The sequence below is a fragment of the Psammomys obesus genome, unplaced genomic scaffold, assembly GCF_907164565.1.
Source record: "Psammomys obesus unplaced genomic scaffold, mPsaObe1.curated_primary_1811, whole genome shotgun sequence".
Lineage (NCBI taxonomy): Eukaryota > Metazoa > Chordata > Mammalia > Rodentia > Muridae > Psammomys > Psammomys obesus.
The window spans coordinates 17,861,161-17,881,145 of record NW_026596125.1 but is presented as its reverse complement, the minus strand read 5'-3'; the positions used below and the strand labels follow the sequence as shown (position 1 = coordinate 17,881,145).

At 52.8% G+C, this 19,985-nt stretch overlaps 1 protein-coding gene across 2 annotated transcripts in view; it reads left to right on the top strand.

Moving 5' to 3' along the window:
• The first annotated feature begins 806 nt into the window (after positions 1 to 806).
• The window catches only part of Gfra1 (GDNF family receptor alpha 1), a 193,968-nt gene continuing 174,789 nt past the window's right edge, over positions 807 to 19,985 (top strand). For both annotated transcript variants that reach the window (XM_055591547.1, XM_055591546.1), the window contains exons 1-4: positions 807 to 832; positions 1,566 to 1,833; positions 2,549 to 2,842; positions 3,949 to 4,032. In XM_055591547.1, the coding sequence (XP_055447522.1) occupies positions 1,794 to 1,833; positions 2,549 to 2,842; positions 3,949 to 4,032 (418 nt within the window). In that variant the 5' untranslated portion in view covers positions 807 to 832; positions 1,566 to 1,793. The remainder of the gene's footprint in view (positions 833 to 1,565; positions 1,834 to 2,548; positions 2,843 to 3,948; positions 4,033 to 19,985) is intronic.

The window sequence follows — 19,985 nt, the reverse complement described above, 5'->3', positions numbered from 1 at the left end:
GGAGCGACCCTAGCCCTTCACCCCAACTTCTAGCGACCCTAGAAGTTGGGGTGAAGGGCTAGCGATGTGTTCCGCTTATAAAATGTTTCTGAAAAAATTTTTTACTCTTCAAACAGTCAAGATGGAGGTCACCTCATAAATTACCCAGAGCTGGTTCTGACCAGACCTGAGTGCGGTGGGCTGGGGACTGCTTTGTCTCGCCGTGGGAGTCTGATGAGGGCGGCGTGGGGTCGCTCGGGCGTGGATCCACGGGTGGGGCATCCCTCCCGGACCGCCGCTCGGGGCTCAGGTCTGAATGAGTGTGCTCCGCGCCAAGTCTTGAGTCACAGCCGCGAATGACAAGGAGGAAAAAAACAACTTTGCGTTCAAAAGGGTCTGGGTGGGTTGCTGTGTTGCACTAAGAAAGGGCCCTTGTGCACGGAGGGGGGTGCAGTCTCCGAGGCGGCGGCGGCGTGGCGCTGCGGGTCCGAGCCCGCGTGCGTGCCGGCCTCGGGTCCCACCGCCAGGCCGCCTGTCAGTCGGCTGTAGCGCACAGAGGAGCAGCGGCAGCCCGAGGGTCCTCTAGACCAAACCAATGTGAGCAAGCTGCCCTCCCGCCGCTTCCAATAACCGCCGCCACCCCTAACGGGCATCCAGCCGGGCGGGGAGGTCTGCTCGGAAGTCGTCCTGGCCAACTCTGCCCTCCGCTCTGTAGCAGATGATGGCATCTTCTTTTTCCCTAGCGCGGGGAAAGTGAGCCCGGAAAGAGAAAGAGGAGGCGGGGACACCCCAAGGAATAAATAAACAAACACTGGCCACTCGCTGCAGCCGGACGCGGGTCAGCTTGGTCCAGGTTGGTGGCATTTAGGAGTTTTCTCTTTCCACTTGAGGACCCATCGCCCTCACCCCCAGCTCCACCATCCCTTTCCATTTTGCTAGCATCCTCCAACTTTGGGGCCAGGGGGGCGCTAGCGGCGCGGGGCTGCACCTGCTGGGGCGCGCAGATGCTGCGGGCCGGCTCGCTCTCCCGGGGCAGCGGTGTGGATGCGCAGGAGTTCGGGCGCTGGGCAAGCGCGCGTGAGGCGCCGGTGTCCAGGAGCGAGCCCAGCGCGCGCGGCGGGCAGGGGTAGGGGCGCAGCAGCCAGCTCTCGGCTCCGGGCGGGATGCCGGTTCCCCCGGGCGGACGCTAGTCCGGGAGAGGGGGTGTCGGCCACGGAGATGGCCGGTGCCCGGGATCCAGAGGGCCCGAGGCGGGGGAGCCGGCGAGCGCCGCCAGGGAGGGCGGCCAACTTCCCGGAGCGGGGCTCGGGCCGGCCGCGCGGGCGACGGGCCCTCGCCGCCGCCGCTCGCTCCCAAAGTCGCGCCCGTTTCCCTGCCCGCAGCCTCCCGGGCTGTGCGGGGCAGCCGCGGCTCCGGACGCTGGCAGCCCCCAGCCGCGGGTCCCGGAGCTGCCCCGGCCGGGCCCGGCGAACTCGCGCTCGGGCCCCGCGTGGGGCGGCGTTGGGAAGTCCCCGGGGAGGGGCGGGGGAGGGGAGAGGCGGGAGGCTGCCCACCCCGGGCCTCAGTTCAGAGCGCTCTCCCTGCAGGCCGGGTCGCAGCTGAAGGCCGGCGAGCGGGCCCGCCTCGCGCCCTCGCGCCCCCCCGGAGCTGGAGCCGGCGGCGGACGACGGGAGCCTCCTCTGCCCTGGATGGAGCTGAACTTCCCGCGGCCGGAGGAGCGCGCTCGCCCGGGCGCCGCTGCGCGCTGAGCTCCCGGCGAGACCCGGCGGCCGCTTTGGATTTGGGGGGGCGGGGACCAGCTGCGCGCCGGCACCATGTTCCTGGCCACCCTGTACTTCGCGCTGCCACTCCTGGGTAAGTGGAGGCCGCCGCTGGCTCTCTCGCAGTGCAGTGGGGTCCGGAACTGCGGTGTGGGGTGCCCTGACGAGGGTGGGAGAAGTTCGCGAGGGGTAAGAGGTTCAAGACGGCCTGGGCTTGGGAAGCGGTGGCGGCTCGGCGAGGTCGATTTTCCTGATAATACCGGCCTGAAGGGGAAGCGAGGAGCCCGAGGCCTCCACCCCGGGGCGTTGGTTCCCCTAGGCCGGCAAGGAGCTCAGGAGGCGCTCCGGCAGGTGGAGTGTGGCCGGACGCACCGGGGGACGGGAGGAGAGCAAACTTGGAATGGAAAACTTTTCTGGGAATAACGCCTCTGCGCACCCGCGGGGCACCGTGCGCCACTCGCCCGCCTCTCGCCCGGCGCGCGACGGGTGCCGAGCGCCCCTCCGCGCTGTTCCGCCGAGGGCAGCCGGGAGGCTCTGCAGTCCCGGGTGCCGGCAGGTCCCCGGGTTCAGGACCGCTGCTGCCTGGGGGCGCCCGGGCGGCGGCGGCCAGCGGAAGCTGTTACTGCCTTCCTTGTTGGGCCAGGGAGGGGCACGATGGCAGGGGTGCCGGAGGTGGGAAGGTGGGCTCCCAGGGCCGCCCAGAAGAGCCCCTCACTGCGATGGCGGAGGCAGGCGCGCGTCCCCCGCCCCGCCCGGGACCGGTTCCCACCAGTGCTGCACTCGAGAGCCTTCTCCCCTCCTCCCTGTAGATTTGCTGCTGTCGGCCGAGGTGAGCAGCGGGGACCGCCTGGACTGCGTGAAGGCCAGTGACCAGTGCCTGAAGGAACAGAGCTGCAGCACCAAGTACCGCACGCTGAGGCAGTGCGTGGCGGGCAAGGAGACCAACTTCAGCCTGACATCCGGCCTCGAGGCCAAGGATGAGTGCCGCAGCGCCATGGAGGCCCTGAAGCAGAAATCGCTCTACAACTGCCGCTGCAAGCGGGGCATGAAGAAGGAGAAGAACTGCCTGCGCATCTACTGGAGCATGTACCAGAGCCTGCAGGGTACGCCCGGCCGCCCCCGGCCTGCCGCGCACCTCTCCGGAGGCCGCGCAGGCACCCCAGTCCCGTCCGTCCCGGACTGAGCTGGCTGAGCTCATCTTCTCGCTTCTCCCAGCTGCGGAATGAAGACCTTTCATTGGCCCCTAGGGACAGCGGCAGCTGGTGTTTGCTGCAGCTGAGCAGTGTTGTCGGAAAATCCACGCGGGGGTGGGGGCACCCCTGGGACCCCATTGATCTTCCTGAGATCTAGTCAGAACATCAGAGGGGGGACCCTTACATCTACCCGAGGAACCCACTTGGCCAGCCTGAGGCTTCCCAGTAATCACACAAAGGCTTGCTTGCACCTGGCATGGAGTTTGCCTTCTTTCCTCCCTGTGACATGAGATAAAGAAGTATTGCAGAGGCAGTGAACTCTGCTCTGTCTTCACCCCTCACACCGGCTCAAAGACACGCGTGTGAAAACCATTTGTCATCTTAGATTAGTGGAGTTTTAAAGCAGCTGCTGAGGTTCAGCCGTGGTTAGCAGAGAAGGAGCCATCACAGCTGCCCGTTCCAGTGGGAGGTAGGGAGTCTGTGAGTGGACAGACTGTATCCCAAACCTTCCTTCCTCCCCGACACTCACTGAACATGTACAACACGGAAGCTTGGACTGTCAGCCTCCACTTCTAAACTCCAATGGTGAAAACCTGTGTTTAGAAATCGTCTAGATATTAGTAGCCAGTGTTCCTACTGGCAGGCCAGAGGCCATGGTGTGGCCAGCTAACAGAGACAGGGGCATCTCCTGGGTCACCTTTCTTTCATTGGTTCCTGGAGGCAAGCAAAGTTTGTGACGTCATGGGCTCGTTCCTTTGCAAAAAGTGGGAGAGTTTTCTGGCAATCGTGGGCGGGGTGTGCTCCACTGAGGCACACTGGGATGAGCAAGGACAACAGAGATAGAGGAATGAAAAGGAAATAACCATACCCCAAGCACGCATGTGAAATCTTTGAGAGCTTCAGCGTCTTCTTGGTACACAGTCCTAACATGATTAGGGGTGCTGTCTGAGTGGTGGAACACTGTTTGAAATATGCCTGTTCTCCAGAGCTGAGCCTAATCTTCCTGTCATTTCCAGGAAATGACCTGCTGGAAGATTCTCCATACGAGCCGGTTAACAGCAGGCTGTCGGACATATTCCGGGCAGTCCCATTCATATCAGGTAAGGTGATTTACACTTCTACTACGATTCCTTTGTCGGCCCATCTGTTGGCTTGCCGTCTCCTGAGGTCTCTCCTGTGTGTGAGGAGTGTTTCTGGGAAATCAGAAGTAGGGTGAGGATCATGAAGAGGTGGAATGCCTAGCATGTGTGTGTGAAGAGCAGTTCTCAGTGAAGCCATGTGTGCTGGTTTGGAAGAGCCTGGAGGGAGGTGACTGAATTGACTTAAAAAAAAAAAAAAGACAATAAAATGTGATTGGCCAGCTCTTGGCAGAGGGAACACTGCTTCCGACTGTAGGTGGCAATCATATTCCTGTTGCTGCATACCTCACCCAGTAAGAGGATCCGTGCTCACGAAGCCACTGTCTTCAGGAAACAGTGGAGATTTAAAAACAAAACGAAACAAAAAACCTCTTGAGAAATTGGGGGTAGACTGTTGCCTTTGATTTAAAAGCTGACATTGTCCTCTTTGTTCATATTTTCCCTTCTGTTTTGTCCTGAGCAACTGTGCACTTCTGCCCATGGCCCTTTAAATTGTGGTCTCATTGCCCTTGTTTGGGCTCTCTTTGCAGTTCTGCATTTGGTTTGGAAATGAAGAATTAAGCTTTTTCTTTTCCATAGCATCTGCATTCAGACTGCCCACATAGAACAGGCAAGGCAGTAATTTCTCTTAATAAAATACAGATTCCAGCCTGATGCTATATTTACTTATTTATAGTTAAGAAATTTTCTCAAGTACATATAACCACCACAAATTACACACGTCTTAGTGGTTAAACATGGTGGTAGTGTTGAGTTTGGCTGTGTGAGGTGTTGGGGAGCGTGCTCTAGGATTTCAGATGCCTCGGGCTTCGTGCAGGAACAGCGAGCCCGGGGAGTCTGTGGGCACTGACGCTGTGTGAGTGTGCTACTCTCACCGGCCAGCTAGCATTGGGCATCTCCTGTGTTCTCATTATTGTGGTTTTGGCTTCAAGCCAGCTACCATCCCAGTCCTCACGAATCTTAGAGGCAGCTGCTGGTACTTCCTGAGCCCGTAGGACACGCCAAGCACTGTGTCAGCAGCTCCTCATCACTAACTCACACTCTGCACAAGCAGACTGAGCCCCAGGGATGCTGGGAACGTAGATTGGAGTCAGAGTTCCTAAATGCAAGAAGCAGAGCGCAGAGCCAGATGTGTTCGATTGGAAGGTGTTTACTGTTTTTCATCTACCCAGTGCTGGCACTGACTGTCGACGTGGAAGTTAGAATCTCAGGTTGCAGCCACACTTACTGACTCAGAATCTGCATTTTAGCAAGCCTCACATGGATGGTCCTTCCTGGCTGCATGAAGCCTGAGATGCACTTCTGTACAAGATTTTCTCTCTGGTCTCTCAGTTTAGAGGCTCTGTCTCTCTCTGTCCCACCCCTCAGTGTGTGTGTGTATGTGTGTGTGTGTGTGAGAGAGAGAGACAGAGACAGAGACAGAGAAAGACAGAGACAGAAAGAGTGAGTATGTGTGTTTGGGTTAAGACATAAGGCTGTAAGTTGGTATCAGAGACCTTCATGTTCTCTTGAATTTTCTGATAATTTTTACTCTAAATGTTGACTGTTTTTCCTTGGCCTGCAAGGCAGAGAAAAGGCAATCTTAAGCACTGAGAGAGAGAGCAATGTGTGGACAGTGTGCTTTCAAGGAAGCAGCTGTGGAGGGGCTAAGATGGGGTGTAACTGATGGGGGGGCACTGACCTCTGACCTTTGTGCGTCTTACCTGCTGCTGCCATGAAAATGCCTCTTTTCACGGATGGCAGGAAGGGTGTCACCCACCTTATAGATAATGGTCATCTTGATTTACTCTCAGAGCAGCAGTGAGCTCTGTGTGGAGCTCTGCACAGACTTGGTCCTTGCCTTATCATTCATCTCTCCTGGGTATAATTGGAATAAGTAACCTTCAATTCTCCAGTCTGCAGTTCTGGAGGAAGACTGGTGTCACCTCCAATTCCATTCTGTGCCCCTAAGTTCCTGTACCGCCTTTAAACTGCAAGGCTCTTCTGGGATACCACTGATGTGTCTGAATTTCCTTGATGAGTATCAGAAAAATCTTCTATACTGACCAGATTTCTTTTATTCGTTTATTAGATAAGTAAATGGAGTCAGATCTGTTTTCACAGCAGACAGGATCCCGAGTGTGTGAGGCCAGCCCTGCTGAGTACCTGAATGAGGTCAAGAGAGGCAGGAAGCCTTCCTTTGGAGCTTGCATTTGCTATCTCAAGGGCATTGGACTTAGTTTCTAGCCCCAGAGGGCTTTAACCTTTGACAGTGACTGCGTTCCTTAAGGGGATATAGTAAAGCCAAATGGAGGGGTTTGGAGTCATTGAATTTGCCACGTTAGTATAGCCTCAGTCCAGTAGCTGCTGGAGAAGCAGGATGGCAAATGTAGCCGTTCACTGTTGGATTTTGAGTTTGTAGAGTCTCTGTCCTGTGTTGGGCTAGTCTCTGATGAAGCCGGGACAGCTGACTCCTACAGATGAAGTAACTAACCATCAGGGGTCCCGTGTTTGCGTTACCATGCCAGGTGTGAACTGAACACGTGTGAGCTAAATCTTCCCATTGGCATGTTTGCAAGTACAGCAATGAAGGTGGCCCAGTGAGTTGGCGCTTAAGGTATGAACATGAGGAATGGAGTTTGGGTCACCCGCACCCTCGAAAGCTGGCTCAGTGATGTATAAACCTCCAGCCTCAGCGTTGAGCACATGACAGCCAAGACAGGCTGATCTGCTGTCCAGCCACCACGCTTCAGGTTCAGAGAGAGACCTGCCTATAAACAAACAAACAAACAAACAAACAAGGGGGAGAGAGTCGTAGGTGGCTAGCCTCCACACACACATACATGGCTGAGTGCATCTGTGTACACGGAAGCAACCCTGGCCCCCTAAAGGACACATGTATTTCCATTCTCCTTGGAGTCTTCAAGCCCAAAGCTGTCTTGCTAATGGATAGACGGCCTTGTGGAGATATAACGTGTGGCCAGGCAGGAACAAGGAAGAGAACAGCAATAAAATATGGTCTAAAACAGTTTTCTCTTCTGAAGCCCAAGATTCTGAACTGCAGAAGGGAAGTGGAGCCTCTGACTCAGGCTAGTGTTTGAGTGGTAGTTGGCAGACCTACACGTGTGAAGATTTGATTGCTGTAGCCTTTGGTCTCTAAGGCATACAGAGGGACTTGGGGAGGTATGTTCACTGTGGACTCTCCAGTGTGCTTTCCAAGGCTCCAGGGCCTGGATTACACAAAGAGAAAATGAGCCAGTGTGGAAGAGTGTTAAAGTAGATAGGGGACATGAAGAGGGCAGAATTGTGCAAACACTTGGAGACCTGGACACTGGACTCCATCGTAGAGGACTTGGCATCTCCTTCTCTCTTGGCCACAGCCCTCTGCCCGCTGAACTCTGGTTTGCTTTCTGTGTTCTTCCCAAAAGTTTAATCACAGCAGCAACTGGACATGAGCCTGAAAGGATGGTGAAGCTGCTGCCATTTTTTTTCTTTTGACTCTCTATAAAAGGGGAACGATGCATGGAGACAGTTGGACAGTCCAGTGGGAGCCAAGAGAGGCTGTGGGAGAAGAGAAGCAGAAAAAGAAAAAGAGGGCTTTCACAGGTTTGAGCACACCTCCTTGCAAGGGTTCAAGTCCTGATTGTGAGCTTGCATTTTAGAAAGAGTTGGGAGTTGCTGGGCTTTCCACATATAGAACCATGTGGATACTGACGTGTAAGCAGGTCAGGTATAGTGTGTTAGAACCCAGACCTCCTATGGATGACTTGGAGAGAGACTACCCAGGCTGCATCTCAGCTGCCCCTTGCCTAGCAGGCTCTGTGGGTGTCTTAGACCTTTCCTGAAGTGTCTGGATGTTGACTTTTGGGAATGGATTGATCCAGAGGTGGGCTGCACCCACACTTTTCTTGAGCCTGAATTTCTGGGCAAGACTGTCCATCATTGGCTGTACTCGCCATAATCTGTACATTACCACCTTAAAAAACTTCATTAGAAACTTTGCTTCATGACTGTGACATCATCTTTGGCTTACAGGTGAGCCTCAGTGCCGCCTTGCTATTTCTTCTGGAGGCTGGGGTCCTGCCCTGTTTACTCAGTTCTTGATCTACTTAATTTTTATGTCTGTGTGTGCATTTGTCCACATACATATGGGTGCCCGAGGAGGCCAGAGGAGGGCATTGGGGCCCTTGGAGTCGGGGTTTAGGTATTGTGAGCCTGGTGTGGGTGCTGAGAACCAGACTCCAGTGCTCCCTCAGAGCAATCCACACTCCTGAGCTCTGAGCCCTTTCTCCTGCCCCTGGAGCTCCCGGCTGTGGCTCCTGAGCTGAGTCTGCTCTTAGCAGGCCGTGGAGGCCCTTTGTTGCCTGTTCTTACTACCCTCCTGGAAGCTTCATGCCCTGTTTCCAATCAGGCTTCATCAGTCAAGCCCTTCCCTGTGTATTCCAGCCAGGTTCGCCCTCTTGGGCCATTGCTCATGGCCTTGTTGTTTCAGAAGCTTCTGACAGGTCTTCAAGACTGCAGTCAGATTTCATCTCTGAAAGTCTTGCTGGAATCCCCTAGCCAGCTCCTTCACTTAGGGCTTCCTCCTGTCTCCTGTGCTCTTAGTTTATGGTAGCTGTTAATCATGGCACATTGAGAGGACTATTTATGTGTCTGTCTTTCCCACTGGAAGTTGGCGACTGCTTGCTATGCGCTGTGTCTACTCAGGGCCCAGCACCCTTTCTGGTCCAGAGGCAGACATTGTGTTGACCACAGGTGGCTGCTGGTCATGGCAGCGTTCTTGGAGATATAGGCCAGCCTATGCCTCTGCAGAGAGGAAACATGATAAAGACCACAGTGCTTGCAATTGCCAGGGCTCTGCTGTGTGTTGGGGGATGTAGCCTATTTTTGCTGCATGCTCTGGGCTTACCTTATTTATTTGGGGACCTGGGATACCTGCTATGTGGACTATTCAGGGCCTTCTCCTCCAGCATCTTCCAGGCTCTAAAACAATCTCCAGCTGAGTTCTGGACCATCCGTTACCTGTCACGGCAAACATAGCATGTCCGAAATGGTTCTAGTCTTCTCTACCCCTTCTCTTCCTGTACCCTTTCCTCCCGAGGCACTGATCTTAATGGCGGTGTTATTGGATGCTCATTGTGTTACACAGTAAACTCCGGGGTGCTCTTCAGCCCTCTGCTGTCCTCACTCATCACAGGACATTTTCTAGGCTGCAAGGACACAGGAGGCCACCTGTCCATCCCCAGAGTTCCCATCTGGCCTTTCACTTGAACTTTGGCCTTGACTCATCAACTTGGGTTTGTCTCCACATCATCTCTCCTCCTGATCGTCAGATGCCTTGTTGACCTGCTGGCAGCATGGGCCTGTCTTCAACTGTACTTCCCAGATTTCAAGGTTGGTCGCTCTTACCCCATTCAGTGTGTCATAGGCAGGGCACAGCGACAATCTAGTCTTCTGTTAGTGCTCAGGGGAGCTGCACAGGACCACTTCTGCCACAAGCAGCGCTGGAGAGAGGACATACACCCTGAGCCTCAGCACCCTGATGACTCGCCTCCGCCCACAGCCTTAGTTATCAAGTCAGGGCATGAGCACATCTACTTCACAGGTTCTTGTGAGTTAATGATGCTTTTATGTAAAATGCTTAGATAGTGCCTGAAACATCATTGGTCCTCGACAAGTCTTCCTCACTTTCAGCTCCTTGCTGGGCTCTTTCCACTGCAGTTTCTCTCTCTCGACTCTGAGATTGGCTTCTTTCCCATACAGCATATTCCCTCATCCAGGGACCGGGGAAGGTGGGATGCTGACCCCTCAGCAACAGAGAGGACAGATCTGCCTCTATCTCAGAGGCTCTGGAGGGCAGCCTTGCTCTCGGTGGCAGGCATGGGGCTCGCTGGCCCTTCTGAGGGGCCCTGCCCATGCTGCAGTCTCTGCTGCTGCGCTTGCTGGTGCGCAGGCTCTGGGTAGGAGGTGGGTGGGTGGTGATCACTGGAGGAAAGAATCCTTCCTGTACTGAAGGGTCCCTGTGATCAGCTTTCCCTTCTCAGCTTCACTGACTCCCATTTCTCCACCTCACCCCATAAATCTCCCCGGAGCCCCCGGCAGAAGAATTACTGCACCCTGCAAAGGGCACGGAGAGACTCCGCCTCCGAGGCCTCCGCCTACCATGCTCATGGTTCACTTTCACACACCACTACTTTGGGTTTTACTCGCTCCCCTTCCTGCCCCTGAGGCAGCCCGCTTTTATGGTAGAACGATGTCAGATTACACACAGGTTCAAAAGGAAGAGATAACCAATCTAAGGAAGTCTAGTAATAGGAACCTTGTAGGGTCGTTGAACACGAAAACGCTTGTGCATATGTAACGCTTGTGCACGTGTAAAAACACGTGCATATGTTTTTATTTTAGTTTTTCCTTACTTGCTTGTTACCTGCCTGGTGACTTGAGGAAACCGTCTTTCTGGGTCTCTGATCGCGTCCTGCAGGCAACATCATGCTTTCTAGGTTAAATGTGAACCTCGGTAAGTGTTAGGAATAGAGCAGTAGGACTTTGTGGTCTCAACTCTTTGCGGCGGAAGCCTGCATGCCCCAGTGAAGGCTGGCAGGGTGGAGGCAGCCAGCACTTTGCATCCTGGAGGTCCTGTTTTACAGAAAGGAGATAAAACATCACTGAGTGACAGGTAATTGCATGAGCTGAAGATTGTAACAAGGTGCAGAATTATTTATAGCCAATGTGTCTGTCCTCGTTCCTTCCCTTTAGTCTCCTGAAGCATTTCTTTCTGTCGTCTCCTCATTTTCTGCTGTTGAAGCTTGATCTTTGCAGAGGACACCGCACACATTGTGTTTGCTGTTTTCTGACGGGATCAAGTGGAGCAGATTTGTCCAAAGAGTGTCTTAGTCCAGGGTTAGGGACCTGCTGGCTTAACCCTGACTAGCTGAGGACCTCGAGCTACTGTCCACCTTTCCGAGAGGCCACACGAGTCTCTGATAGTGAGAAGGAAGTGGGCTAGGTTGGCCTTTAACAGATTTCTGCTCACTCTTGAAGAGTCTGTGTACTGAATCATACACCTGTATGGGCCTTGCCCTCCTTTCTTCATACCAAAGAAACTGTTGATCTTGACACACACACACACACACACACACACACACACACACACACTCTCTCTCTCTCTCTCTCTCACACACACACACAGGCACACATACACACACACATTATATAATGTGTGTGTGTGTGTGTGTGTGTATATATATTATAATTTATAAACTGCAATTTAGTCAATTGACTAAATGTATAGAGAGAAGATAATAGTGAATGTAAGGAAAAGGGAAATAGGAAAATGAAAGTAGGAAAGAGGAAATGAACCCAGAAGTGAGTTTGGTAGGCAGAACACAGCTGTAGAGTATTTTTAAATGAGTAAAACCATCACAAAGGTCATGTTTGTTTGACAGGGATAAACAGAGGTGTCTGGGCAGGACTTTTGGAGGTCATTCTGATCCAGCCCTATTATTTTATTGATAAGAAAACTGAGAGTTCCATAAATTTATGAGACAGTGGAACATAAATTGTCGAGGACAATGATGACAAGCAAATTAGGAGTGTGCTTGTTTTGAAATTGCTATTTGAAGCTTTCCAGACCCTGGCACGTTCGTGCCTCCTTTCACTTGTCCTTGACCTGTCCAGGCCTTTGGGCCCTTCTGTCTTGCAGGAGGGTGAGTGCTACAGTGTGGGCTCAGGCTGGGGCAGCTGACCACCATTTCAGACAAGGGTTAACTGATAGAGTCCCTGCAGCAAGAACCAATGGCTGCAATATTTTTTTTTATTATCATTACAATTTATTCCATTTGTATCCTGGCTGTGGCCCCGTGCCTTGTCTCCTCCTAATCCCACACACCCACCCTCTTCTTCTCCCATGCCCCTCCCCTAATCCACTGATAGGAGAGATCCTCCTCTCTTTCCATCTGACCCAAGCTTGTCAGGTCTCATCAGGACTGGTTGCATCATCGTGCTCTGTGGCCTGAGAAGGCTGTACCCACCATGGAGAGGTGATCAGAGAGACTGCCACAGAGTTCATGCCAGAGAAAGTCCCTGCTCCCCTTACTAGGGAACCCACTTGGAGACCGAGTCCATGGGTTACGTCTAAGCTGGGGCTTTAGGTCCTCTCCATGCACTGTTCTTGGTTGAGGTATCATTCTCTTCAGGGCCCCCAGGGCTCAGTTTTTATAGCTCTGTTGGTCTCCTTTTGGAGCTCCTGTTCCCTCCAGGTCTTTCTATCTTCTCCTTCTTTCGTAAGATCCTCTGAAAGACTCTACTGATGGAGGTATCAAAGCAGAGACTGAGACTCACAGCCAAACTTTGGGCAGAGTTAATTTTTCACCTTTTGCCCCATTCAGAGTTTCAGTGAGGGGGAAAAAGCCAAGGAATTATTTGTTGCTTTAAGTCCTCCCAGCCCTCAAAATAATAAATAAAAAAAATCCAACTTAATCTTTCATCTTTTTTTTTATGTTAGTGAAGCAAACCACTTCCTATAATTTAGAGACTCAACTAGCTGGGTCAGTGATGGAAATGAATGGATAATTTGCATAAGGGGCTAATTTATTATGTCCCGTGGGCATTTCTTTCATCTCTCCTTCCATTCTAATTAATGTTCTAAGGGGGTCTATCACCATATCAGAAATTAGGGGTAAAAGCAGCCATTGTTAACCTTTCTGATGATTTCTCATCTTCTCTGATCTTTTAACCATTTCTCTCCGTGCCCAGGGTTTCATTTAGGGCTGCAGAATCCCTCAGGAGACTTTGGGGTGTGCTCTGTCACGATCTTGCACAGCACAGGAAGAGCTTGCTTTCCCACTGCAGAGCAACTTGAGATGCTTAACGGGTTCTGGGGTGGGCTGGCTTCCACAAACCTCGGAAAGCTGCACCTACTGCTGCCACGTGGAGATTTGGGTACCTTTGCCTGCTCGCCTGCTCTGGGGTGCACACTTACAGTGTCTGCAGCCCCGGACAGCCATCTCATCAATCATTTTGCCTCAAAAAGCTCCTCCTTGACATGTGGCTGTGACAAAGACAGAGGCAGCTGCTTGTGACACAGCTGAGGAAGGGAAGGAGAACAAGCAATTCCTTTGAAAATCAATTGTAATTTACTCTTGCTAAACTGGCAAGGGTCCACCCTGTTGATGCATTAGCATATGGCAGGCTTAATCATTTGGTCAGCTGGCCTAATTTTGGTCAACCCATGGTTCCACGTGGGGCTCGGCCATCTTAAACCCATGGGTTAGGTTTGTTGCCTTTTAAAGAGGGAGCGAAAGGGGAGGGGTCTGTGGCAGAGAAGTCACTGCGGTGTGACTTTACTGAACAGTGCGCACACGTGTGTTTTGCTTTTGTGGCCCAGTGTGCTACAAACAAGATTGTGCCTTCTCATTTTTGAAATCTGAGCTCAGAGAGGTTGAGCAGTGCTCTCAGGGCCAAACAGCCTGAGCCTGGAAGAGCCCACATTTTGTTCCCGTGATTCCAAATAGTGTGTGTGTTGCTATTCCTGTTGGCGTCTGAAGGACGGACCTGGATGCCTCACCCTAAAGGAGATATTTAGTCCTTTTTCCGTCTTCAGTTCCCAGTGCTCCTCCTCTGCCTGCTATGTTAGGACAGTGTTTGACAAAGGGCCTTTAAAGTCGAAGTATAAGTCAGTATCTGTTATTTTAATATTTGGCCCTGCATTCTGATGGGTTCTTAATTGACACCCGGAATCCAGAACACGCACGCTATTAAAACCATTCCGGCGGAACTGCAGAAATATTAACCAAAGAAGCAATTTCTGCGTTCTGTCTTTCTTCATTCCTGTGTGAGGCGGGAAGCTTTCTAAAGTAGAGCAGAGTGCCTGGGGCCACTCTTTGTCATGTTGTCATATAAATAGCATTACATTGTGGCAAAGAAAGGAACGCACACTTGAGTCCCACTTTTAGGTGACCTAATATGCTGTTCGTTTGTCTTCTACCATGCTGACAACCCGTCTTTACGCCCAGCAAATCACGCAGGGAGCAGCTGTTCTCTTCCCTCTGCACAGTGTCATTTCACCAACATTTACTGACATATGAAAAGCGATATTGATTGTGATGTTGGTAGGGATAGACCGCCAGGTTCTTAAAGCTCATGTTTATGAAATGGTTCATTGATCAAATAAACCCTGATGAAGCAGATCTTGGGGGTCCCCAGCGGAGCCCCGTCTGCTCAGAGCTTAGGGATGGCAGGTGGCAGCTGGATGGGCAAGCAGTGCCTAGACAGGGATCCTGGAGACACCCCGGTGACCTCAGAGTGGCCCTTCCGGAGAAGAGAAGTGAGGCACACGGTGGGGCGTTCTGTGTGCAGCAACTTGGTCACCTTGCTGAGGACCAGGACACGGGCCCCAAGTACAGCCAGAGCACATTCACCCTCCTGGTAGAAAGGCAGCTCTGTGATTGGGTGCTTGCTGATAAACAGGGAGACAATGTTCCTACCTTCGGAACGGTGGACACGGTGGCCCACATACAGCTCCAGCCTTAGAAGGCTGAGACACTCGGTCATCCCCGGAAGCTCGCTGGTGAGACTAACCCACGTTGGCAGGTGCTAGGTTGAAGAGATCCTGTCTCAGTGCATAAGGGGGATTTCTAGCACCAGCCTCAGACCTTCATGTGTAAGTACTTACTCGTGCATATGTGCATACCCTGAAGGGCAGAGCTAGCACTAGCAACCTTTCCTGCTGGTCCCTGAGGGAGTGGGGCATCCAAGGATGGGTATCCCCACTTCTTCTCTTGTCACTGTTTTCTTCCTCTGGCGTTTATGTGCACATCTCACTGGGCTGTTTTCTGGGCATTCCCCAACTGAGCCCAGGACACTGTGCCAAGACTCTGAGGAAGAGCCCAAGGTTGTCAGTGCAAGAATTCAGCATTGATGGTGTGGGATACTCGCTGACCCAGGACACATCGTGAGACAGGATGTAGAGGGTGCCTGCCATTCCTTCAGGGCACAGGAGCCTCCCAAGCTGGCTCTGGGGTAGGGGTGCCGTTGCTTTAATGCCCTCCTAGAGTGGGGCAGCTGGTGCTGTCCTTGGCTCTGGCTGCACCTTAGGCCTGCAGCATCCCTCCACAGGGGTGGCTGGGGGCAGAGCTGGGGAGGCCTGGGGTCCAGATGGTTCTAGAAGAAAGCACTGCAGCGCAGGGCAATGTGCGGAGGACTTGCAGCTGAGCACACCTGGTTTGAAGTCTACATTCCAGCACTCACCGGCTGTGGCAGCCTGTGTGCAGCGTGTTCCCTATTGTGTCTTTAAAACCTTCCAGCTCTCATGTCAGTGGTGGCAGCGGTGTCCAGTTCAGGACTTGGAGGTAACAGCCTAACTTGGAGGTAGCATACTCTGGCATTGCTAAGCAGCTTACAAAGGGGGAAGCAAGCAATTTCTAATGCGGTCTTGGTTGTTTTTCAGCCAACTTGACACAAACTAGCGTCATGGGAAGAAGAAAGGTCAGTTGAGAAAGTGCCTTCATCAGATTGGCTGTAGGCAAGTCTGTGGGGCTGTTGTTGTGATTGAAAAGTGACAGTGACGTGGGTAGGCCAGCTCCCTGTGGGTGGCGCCAACCCTGGGCAGGTCTTCCCGGGCGGCAGAGGAAGGAGTGTGAACATAAGCCTGGAGAGCAAGCCCACAGACAGTGCCCCTCCACAGCCTCAGCTGCAGATCTGGCCCCTCTGGGGATGAACTCCAACATGGACACATCATCCAGCAAGCCCTCCCTTCGCAGCGTACCTTCGGTTGTGTTACTCACAGCAGTCCGAAGCAGGCTAGGACAAACTCTGCTCTCTTCCTGCCTCAGCTTGTTAGTGTGAACCGGGGATAGATGGGTAAAAAAGAAGACGAAGAGGAAAGAGAGAGAAGGAAAGACCACTAGTAGCTGTGCCGGAACGGACTCATCCGTTGAGTTCGTTGTTTAAAATGCAATGTCTCCTCACAGAATGTAGCAGCTGTCCCTTTCCAGAACTTTCTCTGTGCCAGACAGCACTGATGGTGGAGAGGTGGTGATGAGTTAGTACAGATTGGGGTGAGGTGGCCTGGGGAAGGGGTGAGGGAGGAGCGAGGTGGACAGCACCGTTCTGGAAGGAAGTGGGGGGAGTTCTGGCAAGCGAGGGCACCTTAGTGGGAGAGGAAAAGGTTTACCCAGCACAGAACACTCACGCTGGATACATGAGCCCAGTGCAGGGCGGGTGCAAGCATGGTGAAAAACTGTTTCCCCTCCCCCATTACGCTGGAGAAGGTTTTAAAAATGTAATGTTTGCAAACAGCACAGAAGCAGCCGATGCACTGTTTTCTGTTAGTGGAGGGTTCACTGGCTCTGGGTATTTTTTCATTCTTGTCTTCCAAATTGTAATTTTAAAAGATGAGGCATTTCATATTCAAGAGTTTCCTTTGTCTGGAATAAATTATTCATTTCTCCCCAGTTTCAGAAACAATGAACATAATACTTAATGCACCACAATTAAGCGGGCGTAGCTTTGTATAAAATTATGTTCCCTGCGTTTGGGTGGCAGGCGGGGCAGAGTGTCCTATATCTTGTCGACATTTGTTCCTCCGCAGAAGAACATAAAGTCAGAGACACAGAAATGTGTTTTCTTTCCCTTGTGGTGGAGGAGGGGTAACTTTAGACCCCGCAGCTCTGTTCTTGACATTCCACAGCTGTTGTGGCTAGGTCGCCCAGGGAGAAAGTGGTCTTACTGGGTCTGTATTGTGCGAGGGGTCAGGTGAGGGTCAAGAATCCTAAGCTCTGCCCACATGTCTCCTCTGTCTAGCGTCGTTTTGGAGGCTGAAGGCAGCTTCTCTTGTGAGCAGGGTGTCTGGTCACGGGTCTTTGTAAATGTCCACCTCTGAAGTACCCGGGCTGTGTGGAGATGCCATTCTGCTAACCCTGCTAACGAGGGTGTTGGCTTCCACGGAACTTCAAGCTTGAAGGTTGAGCTGTGGTGCTTGGGGTGTTTGGGGAGCCTTCTATCCAAGGTCCAAGCCCGAGGTCACAGTCAAAGCTAGTTCTGGTTGTCTGTGCACAGCTGCTGAGATCATTTACTCTGGCATGCCTGCTAAGTACCCGTAAATAAGATGCAAGAGGCTGTTTTGTGGGATTGTCACCAAAGCCTGAGTGGTGGCCAGGAGTTGGGACGTTCATCACATTTTACACAGGAGGGGACTCAAGCCCAGAGACCCCGTGACCCACATGCTCACAGTGAGCTGGTAGAAGATCCTGAGTCCAGCCATGTTTGTCCAACAGTAAGAGCTTTGCTGCTTTCTCCCTTTCTGAGTGTTTTGAAAGAACAGAAACAACTGAATTCAAGATGGATTCTCAACTTCCTCTGGTCTAAGAACCTTCTTTATATTTGAACAGAAAATATAATTGTATGTCTCATCGTAGAAAGCTTAGGAAGAGAGCCCTGGGTGTGGCCAGTGGGTGGTCCCTGTCTTTGACTTTGGCTCAGTGGCTGGACGTCCCAGGACGTCCCAGCCAATCCAGGCTGCCACCTCCAGCGTTAGTTTCTGAGGACCCAGGGAATCAGTGGATGGGTTCTGCGAGGATTCTGAGTGTGGAAGCTGAGGTGTCCTCCTCGTGTCCGTCCTGCTGCCTGCTAGACACTTCAGCAGGGTGACTGGACAGCTGTCTCCCTGCTGTCATGATGAGCAGGCCCTGTTTCTTACCTGGGTTAAGGAAGAGGCATCTCAGATCCTGGAACGATGTGTGCTTCGGGAACAGCACTGTGGTGAAGGAAGCCGGGCGTGTAACACACCCCGGTTGCCCTCTGACTCCACTAATCAATCTGTCAGGCTCATTCTCATGGTCTGTAGTCGGTTAGGTAGAGGTGTGGATGTTCTGTGAGACTCCATGTTCAGGTCATCACCCCTGTGAAGGGGCCTCGCCATGGTGAAGTTCACTCAACATCACGGTATCTCCGCCACAGGCTGGGCCTTGTCTCAGCCCACCTCACAGCTAGCGAAGTGAAGGTGAAGCTCAGAAGTCCTGGAAGTGTGCTTGCCCTGGTTTGCGTGTAAAACGAGTGTCTCCGCCATGAAGTAGACACCAGTTGTATACCTTACTTGTTACAGTCTGCCAGAGGGTGGAGGTGATGTGGTCGGTCACTGGCCTGCCATGCCACGCCCATCATTAAGAAAAAGCACCGATAGAAATAGCCCTCTGGAAATGGTTCTTGGTGAGGATTGGGCCTGCTAACCAAATTGTGGTGAGCCTGGAGAGTGAGGGAAAGCGAGTGGGTGTGGGTTCCCAGGAAAGAGAAGAGCCTGAGTTGAGGGTTTAATTTTCCTGTTAAAAAACAGAACTTGTAAGTGGAGTGTTTGCTAGATAAGCACGCTGATGTAGCCCTAAACGCCTGGCAAATATTTACTGGAGATGTACAACACAAAGTTAAATGTTTAGAAGGTCCTAAAATAGAAAATTTTGCACTTAGGGTTTTATGTTTCATAACTGTGAGCAATAAGGAAATATTAAGGGCCCAGCGCACTCCAAGGAGCTCCCTGCAGGGCAGGGGCCACAACACCGTGACCCCACACCTGAGCGTGTCCTCCCCCACCAGACACCTTTCCTCACAGGTGCTCGGAATTGAGCATTTCCCACCATCTACGTGGCCCTGACTGTTGCTGCGCAGCACGCAGCTGTGCTGGTGGGGTCACCTGAGCAAGCAGATGTGCGGTGTGGCGATTGGAGGTTTGGCCTCCTAGAGGCTCAAGGGTTAAAGAAGCTCTCTTGAAGTACTTATGCTCTAGAGGGCTGGCATTGCACCTGGGGAATGCAGCGTCCCCAGCCTGCCATATTGCGTGCTCCCGCTGCCCCGTGAGCAGGCCTGTGACGCTCCGTCCCTGCCCTGTCTCCCGTGCCCAGCCCCTGGGTGGAGAGACTGCTGCAGTAGATGATTTCTCACGGGAGCTTTGTGGAGCCACCGCGTGTCCTTGGAGTCTTCCCAGGGTATCGGGGAGTTGAGCTCATCAGACCCTCTGGAAGCTGGGCACTGTCCTAGGAGCACCAGTGTGGGCAGGACTGGTGATGCCTACCCGTCGGGGGTCACGGCACCGGGAGCACAGCACGGATTCTGACGGCAGGCGGCTCCTTTAATAAAAAGCAGACCGTGAGGAGGGCATTGGAGGGCAGAGGGCAGAGGGCAGAGGGCAGAGGGCACCCTGCTGCACAGGAGAGCCAAGAAGAGCTTCTCCGAGGAGGTCACTGTGAGCCGAGATTGTGAGTGACAAAGTTTTGACCATTCTGCATACCAGTTTAGACAGCTGTTGGCAGAGCTCAGAGGCCTTGTGGTGAAATAGGCCAGTGGTGGTTGGCTTTGTGCTGGCAAGGACTTCTACCCTGGAAACAGGGATAAGCATGGGGCCAGGCCACCATCAGGTTTCAGGAGAAGGCTGCACCAGAGACCACAGGGATGTTGGAAAATCAGGCCTGGCGCCACGTTAGGGCCGGGAGACCCATGTTCCTTAGCCACATCTCTCACTCCGAACTTGAAATTGAGTTGGAGACATTGTTTGTGAGGGTGGGGCTAGCTCCTTGTCCCCAGGCCATTCTGGGTGGACACGTTTGATGTGTCATTCTTTCTTAGGTGAGCACACTCCAGGACAGTGTTCTTCCCTTCTGCTGCCTTATTTCTTACCTCAGCTACTCCTCCAGGACCCAGATCACATGTCCGCAGAAACGGCCCCATCAATGCTGCATTTTTCTGTTTATGTGCTGTGTCTTTCACTACAGTGATGCTATTTCAAAGCAAGGACCTCATTTGCCTTGGTCCACCCCTGGCATGGGGAGCTGGCAGTGGATGCAGACAGACTCCCAAGTCCTTGCTCGGTACCGTGTCCTCATTGCGTGCCCAGCATCTAGGTGACCCAAGACAAGAGTGCGTAGTCATCAGCCAAGCAGGAAGGGTTT